This window comes from Arvicanthis niloticus, chromosome 9 (assembly GCF_011762505.2).
Source record: "Arvicanthis niloticus isolate mArvNil1 chromosome 9, mArvNil1.pat.X, whole genome shotgun sequence".
Taxonomy (NCBI): domain Eukaryota; kingdom Metazoa; phylum Chordata; class Mammalia; order Rodentia; family Muridae; genus Arvicanthis; species Arvicanthis niloticus.
The window spans coordinates 12,399,283-12,411,986 of record NC_047666.1 but is presented as its reverse complement, the minus strand read 5'-3'; the positions used below and the strand labels follow the sequence as shown (position 1 = coordinate 12,411,986).

The 12,704-nt window shown below is 47.4% G+C and overlaps 1 protein-coding gene across 4 annotated transcripts in view; it reads right to left on the bottom strand.

Moving 5' to 3' along the window:
- The window catches only part of Reep1 (receptor accessory protein 1), a 104,480-nt gene extending 95,103 nt beyond the window's left edge, over window positions 1–9,377 (bottom strand). Inside the window, exon 1 of one of the 4 annotated variants that reach the window (XM_076939907.1) lies at window positions 9,193–9,377. In XM_076939907.1, the coding sequence (XP_076796022.1) occupies window positions 9,193–9,224 (32 nt within the window). In that variant the 5' untranslated portion in view covers window positions 9,225–9,377. The remainder of the gene's footprint in view (window positions 1–9,192) is intronic. The other 3 variants (XM_034512340.2, XM_076939906.1, XM_076939905.1) reach the window with 3 other exon arrangements.
- Window positions 9,378–12,704: the final 3,327 nt, after the last annotated feature.

Here is a 12,704-nt window from a genome sequence, read left to right as displayed (position 1 = left end):
TCTACACACACACACACACACACACACACACACACACACACACACAGACACAGACACAAACACGCACACGCACACGCACACGCACACGCACACGCACACACTAAGACATTCCTGAAGAAGAGCAAGGTGAAAAACTGTCATGCCAGATCTCAGGCTTTTTATAAGCTTTGGTAATTAAAAGTATGGTGCTGGTGTAAATCTAGACAAAGTACTCACTGATAGAGCAGAGTCCAGAAACACCCACATACTGGGGAAACCAGTTTATGGTAGGCTGGACACTGCACAAGTGCAGAGGAAGGAGTATCCTTTAATATATGCTACTGGGCTGGCTGGTGAAACATGGGGAAGAAACAGGCACCTGCTTGCTGTGATACATAAACCTAGCTCAGAGTGGATCAGAAGACGACATGTGAATAGAAAAATCATAAAACTGTCAGGAACAATGCAGTAGGCTCGTGAGATCAGGAAGACAAAGAGTCACAGGCAACAGCAACACTACGAGTAAGGGGCGGGGGGCGTGTCCGGGGCGTGTCCGGGGCGTGTCCGGGAAGTTAAGAGCACATGCTGCTCTTGCAAAGGACCTGGGTTCAGTTCCCAGAGTCCTCACTGGAGGGCTCACATCTGGAAATTCCCATTCCAGGGAATCTTACATCTTCTGGCTTCCAAGGGCGCCTCTGAGCACATGGTTTCTCTGAGCACTCAGACACATGCACATATACATAGCATAAATAAATATTTAACAACGTTATGAATCAAAAACTTGATAAATCGCCGGGCGGTGGCGCACGCCTTTAATCCCAGCACTTGGGAGGCAGAGGCAGGCGGATTTCTGAGTTCCAGGCCAGCCTGGTCTACAGAGTGAGTTCCAGGACAGCCAGGGCTACACAGAGAAACCCTGTCTCGAAAAAACAAACAAACAAACAAACAAACAACCCCAAAAACTTGATAAATCTATGACATGAATACCAGGAAATTCTGCACATCAAAATATATCACAAAGAAAACAGGAGAACAAGCAAAAATAGAGAGGAGACATTTGTAACACAGATGTAGCAGAATTACATGCAGGACATTTAAAGAACTCCTTCTACAGGAAGGGAGAAAGCGAGGGAAAATTGGCCAAATTTGAACAGGGACTTCACAAGAGAGAGAATGTGAACAGCCAATAAACACACGGTCTTAACGAAGGGTAAGGAAGGCATTCTTGTCAGAACGACTGACCAGCTCAGTCATGTTTATGAAATAAAAAAGGGGGAGAGGCAGAGAGCTTTTGGGGCTGCTTGGCAAGAATCTGACATTGGCCAAGGACAAGGAAGAGGGTTTCAGATAGGAATCTGACATTAGGCTAGAACAAAGAAGTAGGCTTCAGACATAAAAATGACTTTGGGCTAGGACAGGGAAGTAGGCTCAGATATTTTGGTCATCCTGATAAGCCCTTAGAAACCATGATCACAGAAGTGATCACAGAACTTTGTTTATTGTCTTGCTTGTTCTTTGACTATTTGTGTTTATTGTCTTGCTTGTTCCTTGACTATTTGCATCTACTGTATTGCTAGTTTCTCAACCTAGAACAGACCTTAATACTTGCATGTAATTAAAATGGTATAAAAGCAAAAAGGAAGAGGGGGGATGGGATGGGGTTTTCTGGGAAGGGGAAATGGAGAAAGGGGATGACATATGAAATGTAAGTAAATAAAATATCTAATAAAAAAAAAGAAAAAATAACTCAGTGATATTAAGGGTTCAGAGAAATAGAAAACAAAACCATAATGAGGTTGATAAATGTCCACTTTGCAATAATGAAGACCGGAGTTCCATGCCCAGAACCCATGTTTAAAAAAGTTAGACATGGTGCCACATGCTTGTAAACCCAGTGTTGGAGCTCACAGCGCAGCCAGGCTAGCCTGCTTGGCAAACTCTGTGCCAGTGAGAAATCCTGTCTCAAGAAACGGGGGAGTCAGGGCTGAAAAATGATTAAGCAGTTATGTTTGCTGGTCTTGCAAAAGGATCCAGGTTAATTCTCCAGCACCAAGGGAGCTGGTAAGCTCCCCAGGCACCGGGCACAAACATGGCTTTCAACACATGGACCTTAGGAGATACTAAAGAACCAGACTCCCAACCTTTCTCAAGATGGTTCATTCATTCAGCACTTGGCTGACTTACTTATCAATTTGGTGTCTATTATTGATCATTTCCTCCATGCTGGGCCCTATGCTGGGTACCACAGACATAAAGATGAATGATTTGTAATTCTGTCTTTGAGAAATTGATGGAGTCCTTTAGCCAGTGAATGGAAACCGGGGCTTGAATTCAAGTGTCTTGACTGCCTGACATGGGGTCTTTTCCTGTGTTACCTAAACACTCAGCTGTGGGTCTGGAGAGATGGCTCATCGGCTAAGAGCACTGGCTGCTCTTCTACAGGTCCTGAGGTTGAGTCCCAGCAACCACGTGGTGTCTCATAGCCACCTGAAAAGGAATCTGATTCCCTTTTCTGGTATACATGAAAACAGAACACTTGAATTCATAAAATAAATAAATAAATCTTTAAAAACCCCTCAGCTATGCCTTTTAAGAGGTATGTTGTTTTATATATATATATTTTTTTTTCTCATAGTTTTAGAAGCTTTGTTTGTTACTTTTGATTTTGATTTTGATTTTGAAGGTCTCAGTAGTCCAGGCTAACATAGAATTTACTATGTAACTCAAGCTGGCTTCAAACACATGGTAATACTCCTGCCTTAGCCTCCTAAGTGCTGAGATTACAGTTATGAATGACCCTGCCTGGCTTAGAATTTCTTTTAATTTTATAATTCCCTTTTATTAAGGAGAACTTTTCAGCCCCCCCTACCCCCCGACACACACACCCCAGTATTTCCAAAAACAGAAGACAAATTTTAGGTCAAGTCTCACTATTTAGGTTGGCCTGGAACTTGACGTGCAGGCCAGACTGGCCTTAAACTTACAGAGATCAACCTGCCTCTGCCTCCCAAGTTCTAGTACTAAAGGTCTGTGGCACGGAGCCTGGATACATTCTTGACCACTTTAAATGAATCATTAGAGGGGAGGACTGAAGTGGGAAAGCTGTGGAGAGCTTTCCTGAACCGTTTCTGCTTGTTTGTTTTGCATGGTGGTTCTGGAGAACAAACCCAGGGCATCGCTCACTGCCAGCAAACCACATCTAATGGTTCAAGTGAACAACAAGAAGCAGCCTGGGGATGCTTGGATGCTGCTGGACTTCGCAGCCTTCTCAGGAGAGATACATGGACTAGTGGTTCTATGTTTCATATGCTCATGAGAACAAGTCCTAGTGTGGTCTGTGTTCCTTCCTTCCTTCCTTCCTTCCTTCCTTCCTTCCTTCCTTCTTTCCTTCCTTCCCTCCTCCTCCTCCTCCTTCTTCTTCTTCTCATTCTTCTTCTTCGTCTTCGTTGTCTTCGTTGTCGTCGTCTTCTTCTTCTTCTTCTTCTTCTTCTTCTTCTTCTTCTTCTTCTTCTTCTTCTTCTTCTTCTTCTCCTTCTCCTTCTCCTTCTCCTTCTCCTTCTCCTTCTCCTTCTCCTTCTCCTCCTCCTCCTCCTCCTCCTCCTCCTCCTCCTCCTCCTCCTCCTCCTCCTCCTCCTCCTCCTTCTCCTCCTCCTCCTTCTGGTTTCTAGTTTCTGTTTTTCTTTTTTTTGTTTTTTTGTTGTTTATTTTGGTGGTTTTTTGGGGTTTTTTTTTTTTTTTTTTTGTTTGGTTGGTTTTTTGTTTTTAAAGATGGGTTTTCTATGTGTGTCCTTGGCTGTCCTGGAACTTGTTCTGTAGACCAGCCTGGCCTACTTCTGTCTCCCAAGTGCTGGGATTGAAGGCATGTGGCACCACCGCCACTGCCACCGCCCGGCTCAGTGAGTTCTTAGTTCTACTCCAGGATCAATAAGTCCTGTTGTACCAGCTTCTTTTTCTAGTCAGGCCTCATCCATTTTCCTCTGAATGGTATGTGTAACTTGGCCAGCCTGATATCCTGTATGTCAGGCATGTGTCCCTTCTCAGCACACAGGCAGGGTTAGGAGACAAAGTGGGCAGCTCAAAAGTAGTGGCACCCAAGCTGGTATTTTCACTCCCTAGAAGACATGGGGCCTTGGAGTCATTAGGGTGCCTCAGGTGATGCTGGCTATCATCTCTCAGGTGACCTCTCAGGTTTCATTTCTCAGATAGGAAGTGGGGGCCTCCAACTCTGGACTCTAGCAGTGGGAAAGATAAGTGTGGAGACTAGAACCCACAGCTGTCTTCCAAGCCAGCACTTTCCTCTCCCAGTGTGACTGAAGCATCACCTAGTTTCTACAGCGTCCCACACAGCTGCACTAGGAAATACGTCCCCAAAGAACCTGAACCCTCTATTGGCTGGGTTATTTTTCTGCATTCCAGATTTTAAGAGCAAAGGAAGGCAGGCTTCTGTTTGAGGACTCAGTCTCTTTCCGTTTGTTTTGCAGCAGTAAGGGGAACAGCTTGAGGACAGCCCACAGGCATTTCTTCCAGTCTCCTCTCTCTTACAACCCTGACCTAGAATGAATGCTGCCATATTCCAGATCCTCCTCCTGGGATCCAGCCAGACTTCAGCTTCACTTTGTACTTTGCTAAAGCTAACGGTTTTGGTTTACTTTAATTTGTAAAGTGTTTTCCACATCGTATGCATGTGTGTGCCACACTAAGGTAAGAGAACAACCTGCAGGAGTACCTCTCTCTTTCCACCATGGGTTCCAGGGATTGAAGTCAGGTTGTGAGGCCCAGCAGGAAGTTCCCTTACCTGCTGAGCCATCTTACCAGCCCCTATTTTTTTTTTTAATTAGACTTTGTTTTGTGTGACTATATAGACACATGTAATGGCTCATGTGTGGAGATCAGAGGACAACTTTTGGGACTTGACTCTCTTCTTTCACCACCATGTGGGTCCTGGAAATCAAATTCAAGTTATCAGTCTTGGGGGTGAGCCCTATTTTACTAAGTGAGTCATCTTACTGACCCCTTGTTTTGTTTGAGATAGGGTTTCTTGTGTTCTAGGCTGGTCTTAAATGTGACAAGGATAGTTTTCAACTCCTGACTCCTGTCTCCATCTTCTCAGTACTGGGATTACTGGGATGCCACACCATGTTTATGAGATGCAGAGCTTAGTGTATGCTAGGCAAGGACTCTTAAAAAAATGACATGTGTCCCAAGCCCCAGAAACTAACACTAAACAAATGAATTTGCAAAGGGGCTTGTGGTAGTTTGAATACGCTTGGCCCAGGGAGTGGCACTATTTGGAGGCGTGGCCTTGTTGGCGGAAGTGTGTCACTGTGGGCTTTAAGTCCCTCCTCCTACACATGTGGAAGTCAGTCTTCTGCTAGCAGCCCTCAGATGAAGCTGTAGAACTCTCAGCTCCTCCTGCACCATGCCTGCCTGGATGCTGCCATGTTTCTTCCTTGATGATAATGGACTGAACCTCTGAACTGGCAAGCCAGCCTCAATCAAATATTGTCCTTTATAAGACTTGCCTTGGTTATGGCGCCTGTTCACAGCAGTAAAACCCTAACTAAGACAGGGCTGTAGGTGTAGCTAGTGGTAGGGCCCTTGCCCAGCCCTTGCCCAGCCCTTGCCCAGCATATCCAAGACCATGAGTTCCATCCTCAGTATAGCAGAGAAAGGAAGTGATCCCAGAAACAGTGCAAGGTAGAAACAACTCTCTTTTTTTCCAGTATACCCATTAGATTTTCACAAATTTCCACTGAATGAAGATTCTCCCTTTGCCCTGTAGTAAGGAGTGACTTTGGTCTTGTAACCACACACGGGGTGGGAGGCCCTGGGTCCATTCTGCCAACATTTGGACCTTGGCCAAAATTCTGGCAGAGACAATGAGTACTTACTTCTTGGGATATTCCAGAAGGGCACATTCTTCGGCGTCACAGAGCAGCCTCTGTGTTCCGCTCTACCAGTTTACTCGTGAGCATCGTCTCCCAGTGTGAAATTCATTCATGGCTAGGCCTTGAGTTATTTGTAAAGAAAACTGCATATTTGAAGAGATGAGAGCTGTGGATTGGCTCAGTGCTTGTCTAGCATGAACAGAGTTTGAGTCCAGCTTCGGCACACAAGGCCCTATTTAAGAACAAATAAAGAGGCAAGCAGGCACATTCTAAGTAATTTCTGTACGCATGAAGACACCACACAGGTTCAATCTAACAAGGTCCACCTTGCTGCTACGCTGACTCTGGTTATTTCTCCCTAATTGAGCCCAGGGAGTCAGGAGGAACATGGACGGCCAGAAAGAAGTTTATCAAACCAATGCTCACTCATTATGCCCACTAGACACAGCTGCCCTGGTGCCCAGAGACTTCCATCATCACAGACAGCACTGTCTAAGTTCCTCCCTTGTATCCAGTGCCTCTGGGTTCCTTCAACAAAATCAGTGTTTGCTGAGTGGGCTTAGATGCCAGGTACTTAATTTAAAGCAGGAGGTAGGAGATTGAAACGGGGGAGAGGCAGGAACTGCTGTCTTTGGAGGGGGCAGGAAGCTGTGGAGGAAACCAGCCCTCTCAATGGCCAGTGGCAGAAAGGACATCAGCTGCATCAGCTTGTCCCAGTTGGGTGACTGGGACCATAAAGACAGGAAGACACTCCCTCTCCATCCTCAAACACAGCAACCGGTCTTCCTTAAATATTCTTTGATGTAGTCACAAAACTTTGAAAAGACTGCTCACAGGAAGGAAACAGAATTTATGAACAAAATCGTAGCACAAGCTCAGACCAGAGAGCTAAGGGAGCCTTAAAGGGATAGCCTCAGCAAAACCATCAGGGACCCCTGACTGTGGACCCACCCATCTGGACATCCTGAACTCATTGTCCTCACCTGGTCTTTTGACCTTGGTCAAGGTGCATTCCCTGTGCAGTTCTGTAGATGAGGGTGGAGGGCTGGGTTAGTGATTTTTATTAGCAATAAATCTATATGTTGTCCAAATTTTGTTTCATCTAGAACCCCAATGTATACAATAAGAGGAAGCTGTTCATCCTCTTGCAGTGTGTCCACCCTTTTGCAGTGTACCCTGAGGATCAGTGTGAATCACCATTGATCTCATGTCCTCCGTGGTGCTTGGGAATCCACATGTCACATGTTATTGAAACCTCTGCAACAGCAATGTGCAGTTAATTTGCCTGGGAACTGAGATCTGTTGTAATCAGGGCTGTGAACAAAGATCTGCTGGCAAGAGGCAGAATTGGATTTGAACCATTTATTTTCTTGACTCCAAACACAATATCCCAGCCCCACACCTTGGCACTGAACTGTAAATTGTCCCTTTACCTATGTAGAATATTGAACTGAATTGAAACACGCATATAAGTAATATTCCTAAAGACTATAACTCCCCTCATGGGATTTCCTTCTGTGGCAAAGACATAGCTGGATTTCAGTTTATTTACACCACCTGATACTATATAACGAGTATTGTTAATTTGAAATAAAAATGTGATTAAAACTGGTGTTAATAATTCATGTTGGGTTTATGTTGTGAATTAGGCACAGGACTGGAAGAATCCTTGACCTTTTACAAGGTGCTTCAAATCCCGCCAACCTTTGGTGCCAGAGGGTGGCTGTAGACCCGAGGAACAATTCTCATGGTCATTTAAGTCATCTGAAGTCTTAGTTCTTCAAGGCTGGTTGCTTCAGAAGGTAACAAAACACTGTTGCAACCCCTCCCAACATCCCACGTCTTTCCTACACCCCGTTCACTCGCCTCCTATGTGGGGGATGATAAGAAAACCAGCATAGTTGTATGATCCTGGTTGAGGCCCTATTGAGAAAGCCCACCAAGCAATCAAGTGCTCTATTGCCCCACCCTGAGGGCCTCCGCCGGTCACTAGCAAATTCAAAGATCTCAGGACCCCTTCAGGAAATAAACTGACACCGCAGAGAAGACAAGCTTTAGTCAGGCATGAGGCGTGGCAAGGCATGCCAGTGGCTTCCCTGTTATTGATGTCAGCCGTACCACAGAAATCGAAATGTTTCACCTGCCACCTGAAGGTACAGAACAACCCCCCAGCAGCAGACAGGAGCTGTTGGCGAGATCTTTGTGCAGTAACTTGATGGACTTTGGGAGAATGATGCCTGGGAGACAATAGCCAAGACTTTAAAGACGGCTATCCTGGACGGCTTTGCAAATCAGTCAAGAAGAGGAGAAATGAGATGTGTGTGCACTGCACTGTCAAGGGGAGTTAACAGCCCCTCTTTCTTAGACAAAGAAAATGCTGGGCACGTGGGCCTCACCCAAGCCTCCCCAGACCCATTTCAGTCCCAGGTCCCCTGAGCAGGTGCTAAATCAACCGTGCAGATCCAGGTAGGAAAGGTGAGAGGAGAGAACCTTGAAAATAAAACAAAAAGTCCCCACCACACATCCCCCAAAGACTTCATACAGGCCTCACCCCAGATGACTCTGCTCTCCTGAACCGCTGGGAGGTGTCACTGCCACCGCCCTTGGGGTGGGGGGGTGGGGGTTTGTCTGTCACTTGGAAATTTCCCCGTACATTCCTAGAGATGCCTGCTCCTGTCTCTCAAACCCCTGCAAAGGAGAGCAGGCACGAGGGACGAAGACATCTATTCCAAGATGCATACGAATCTATCTGCCACCTGCCTTTGCCTCTGTCTATTTGGGAAACCTAACGAGGATTATTTTCCCTACTCCATTGAGTGCCCCACCTCCATCTGGCTTCTGGTCTCCGCGATGACCCCTTCAGGCAGCGCCCCTCGCTTGTCTGGACTGTATGCCATTTTCATCCGACAAAGCGCGGCGCCAGGCGAGCCCGAGGCATTTTCTTCCAAAGGAGAGGGACTCGCGGGGCACCCACTCGGGGCCTCTGCAAGTCCGCCTCACCCGGAATGGAACAAAGCAACAGAGACAAGGCGAGACGCATCGCTCAGCCCCGGTGACTCCACCAGCGTGCGGGGACCTACGCCCGGTTCCCCCTGCAAGGCGCCGCCTGCGCCCGCGGCTACCCATGGGTCAGTAGCGCCGCGCGTCCTACGCTGCCTCGCGCTGCCCGCGTCCCCAGGCAGCTACTGTACCTGCTAAATTTAGCGACCGCCGGGTATTAATAGCTCTCGCGACCCGGGGCTGGTGGTTCGCAGGGGCGCGCGGCCCTAAGAGGACGTGGGGATCGGGAGGGAAGGGAAGAAGAAACATAGGAGAGGTCACTTACACCACCAGCCTGGAGATGATCCACGACACCATGGCGGGCGGGCGGGCGGGCGCGGCCCGGATTGCTGGGCTGCCGGCGGTGCTGCGCTCCCGACGCGTCTGTCTGTCCGCGCACCGCCGCCGCCGCCAGACTGAGCGCACCCGCCCGGCCCGGCCCCGCGCTCGCGCGTCGGCGCAGCCGCGGCACGTTCCGCCCGCTGCCCCAGCCCCCCGGGGCTCCGCGGGCCCACGGCGATTGGGCAGCTAGCGGTGAGGGCACCCGCGCGACCCGCCCCTGCTCAGATCGTCCCAGCCCCAGGGCTGCAGCCAGGGCGGGTCCTCCTCCACCATCCTTGTGAAACGGTGTGGTGCGGTGGCTCAGTGGGCTGGGCCTCGGAACCCCTAGGGAGAGGCTGTTTTCCCCTTCACTGTTACGGTGGGGAAACTGAGGTCTGAATCTGGACTTTGAAATCCTGCCTACACCTGTCTGGATGAGGTTCTGTCATTCTTCACTTAGATAATACGCTAGCCTAGGGAGAAATCTGAAGTCTTCAACTGGCACCCTGTAAGTCTTCATTTCAGCATCTCAGCAAGTGTCTGCCTACTGACAGCTCTAGTGTCCCTACACGATCCCTTCTCTGACTGCAACCCTGTCACCATTCACCACGTGTCTCTTCAGCTTTTTACTGCAGATTCATTCTCATTCTCTCTCTCTCTCTCTCTCTCTCTCTCTCTCTCTCTCTCTCTCTCTCTCACACACACACACACACACACACACACACACACACACACACACACGTCAGAGATCAACATGCACGAGTCAGTTCAATGCAGGTGTCCCGGTGATAACTCATCATCAGCCATGGTGGTTAGCACCAGGGGAGCTGTCTCACAGACCCGCACCTCGGACATTCCCTGTCCATACAAGTACTTCTGTCTTTCATCCTCAAGCCTCAGCTAATGGGCTACAAGAGATGAACGGCATACATCATGGCCCAGCAGCATTAACAGAGCCATGTGGCATCTTGGGCAAAATGGAAACTGCATTCAATATCAACATATTAATGTATTTACAAATTATTGCATCCTGTAGGATTTGTCTTGATCACGGAATTGTATGGCGTCTCTTTAAATTTTGCGGCCAGGCTGAGAGACTTGCTTTGCTCACCCTGAGGGTGCACCAACTTCAATAGCACTTGAAAGCCTTTGTCCTTTATCCCTGGACTCTGCTGCTCCCTCCCTCCAGTAGTTTAGGGTCCAGTGACCTGCTCTTCATTGCGGATATTCAGTTGTGTAAAATTCAGTGCCCAGTATGAGAAATTCTGTGGAGACCTAGTTTGTAGCTTTTGGGAAGGAGCCCTGCCCAATATGGTTTCTTGCAGAGGCAAGGTGACTTTGCACCTTGGCTGAAAGACACTGAAAATGTAATAGAATGTGCATGGTGGCATGCACCTATGCCTCCGATTCTTGAGAGTTAGAAACAGGAACCTGGTTAGTATCCTGAGAGCAGTCTCAACCACCTCACTCCAAACCCAGGCATGGTAGTTGACCCTGTAACACTCACCCAAGGAGGAGGAGACAGGAAGGTGAGTTCAAAACCATTCTTGGCTACTTAGGGAGTTCAATGCCAGTCTGGATTACATGATTCAGTCTGTCTCTGTCTGTCTGTCTGTCTGTCTGTCTGTCTGTCTGTCTGTCTTCTCTGTGTATGTATGTATGTATGTATGTATGTATGTATGTATGTATGTATGTATGAATACTTTCTGACAATTAAGGGGCTTTGAGAGAGCTGTCTTTTTTGATGTCTCTTTGTCTCTATGTCTCCTTTGTCTCAAAGAACCCATAAAATACTCGTAATATAGAGGGGGTTAATGTAGTGTTGAAGCCGTTTGGAAGTTGGTCATTTTGTTTTTGGGCAGCTGTGAACCTCATGCCCCAAACCACTTCCCTTACAGGACCCCCACACTGCAAGCCACTATACACCTATGTGTGAGACTACCAGAGATGCTTCTGTGTTCCAGTGCCCACTGAAGTTACTCAGATTAGGAAATCATAAACCTGCCTGGCCTTGCCTTCCTTCAGGAATATTTGTTCTGGTTCCCTCTTTCCTGCTGCCTTGTGGCGAGCTCAGCTGTTTTCCTTGAGCTGCCTACATGGCCTGTGCTCTCTCCAGGGATGAAAGCAAGTAGAATAAATCTGAATTCTTTTCAAGCTCTGTCTTAATTTTCTGGCCTCACCATACTTACCAGAGACCATAAAATTAAACAGAGAAAAGCTTGGAAAGCTTACCAGGCAGTGAAAATCCTTAAGGCCAAGCCAGGCATGGTGACGCATGCCTGTAGACCCAGAACTTGAGAGGTTGAGGAAGAGGCATGGTCATGAGTCTGAGGCCAGCCTAAACTACAAATGTGAGATTGTAGCTCACATAACAAACCACCACAGACGAGCGTGGTACAGCAGTGCGCATCTGTAATAGTAACAACAACAGTAAAATGAACAAAAATGTAGTCACAGAAAGGGCTGTGTGAAGTTCAGTCACTGAGGTACCTGCCTTGCAAGTACAGCTCTTGAGTTTGATCCCTAAAAGCCAGGTTACAAATAAAAACTTGTAATCCAGAGACAGAGGCAAGAGAAGAGATCCCTGGGGCTTGCTGGCCAAACAGAGCTTAGACTACTTGGTGTGCTCTGGGCCAGTGAGAGAGGTCCTGTGTCCTAAACACCAAATGATGCCTAAAGAAAGACACCAGAGGTTTGACCTGATTTACACCACACACACACACACACACACACACCATACACATATACACTACACATATATCATACACATACACACACACCACACCATACACATACACACCATACACACACACATACATCATACACATATACCATATACATATACACGACACATATATCATACACACACACACCACACCACACCACACACACAGAGACATCATACACATATACGCTACACATATATCATACGCATACACACACCACACCACACCATACACATACACACCATGCACACACATACATCATACACATATACACTACACATATATCATACACACACACACACCACACCATACACACAGACATCATACACATACACACACACCACACACACACCATAGACATTCATACCACACACACACACCATACACATACAACACACACACATACCATACACCATACACATATACACACACATACCATACATATTCCAAAACCACAGCAAGACAACCAAGCAAGGGGGATCTTCTGAGTCCTCCCGCACCTCTGCATGTTCTTTCACCACACACACTACTGAGATCAGGAGACCTATCAACCATTTTGAAGGATGGAGGGATGGAATAATACAGCCCATCAGGGCTTTGGTAGCACAGGTTTATGGTTCCAGCTGTTGCAGAGGCTGAGAAAGGAGGCTTGCGAGGTTGAGGCCTGCTTGGGCTACAGACAGAGTTCAAGGCCAGCCTGTCCTACTTAGTGAGAGCCGTAGTAAAGCAACAGCAAACTCGGAGGAGAGAC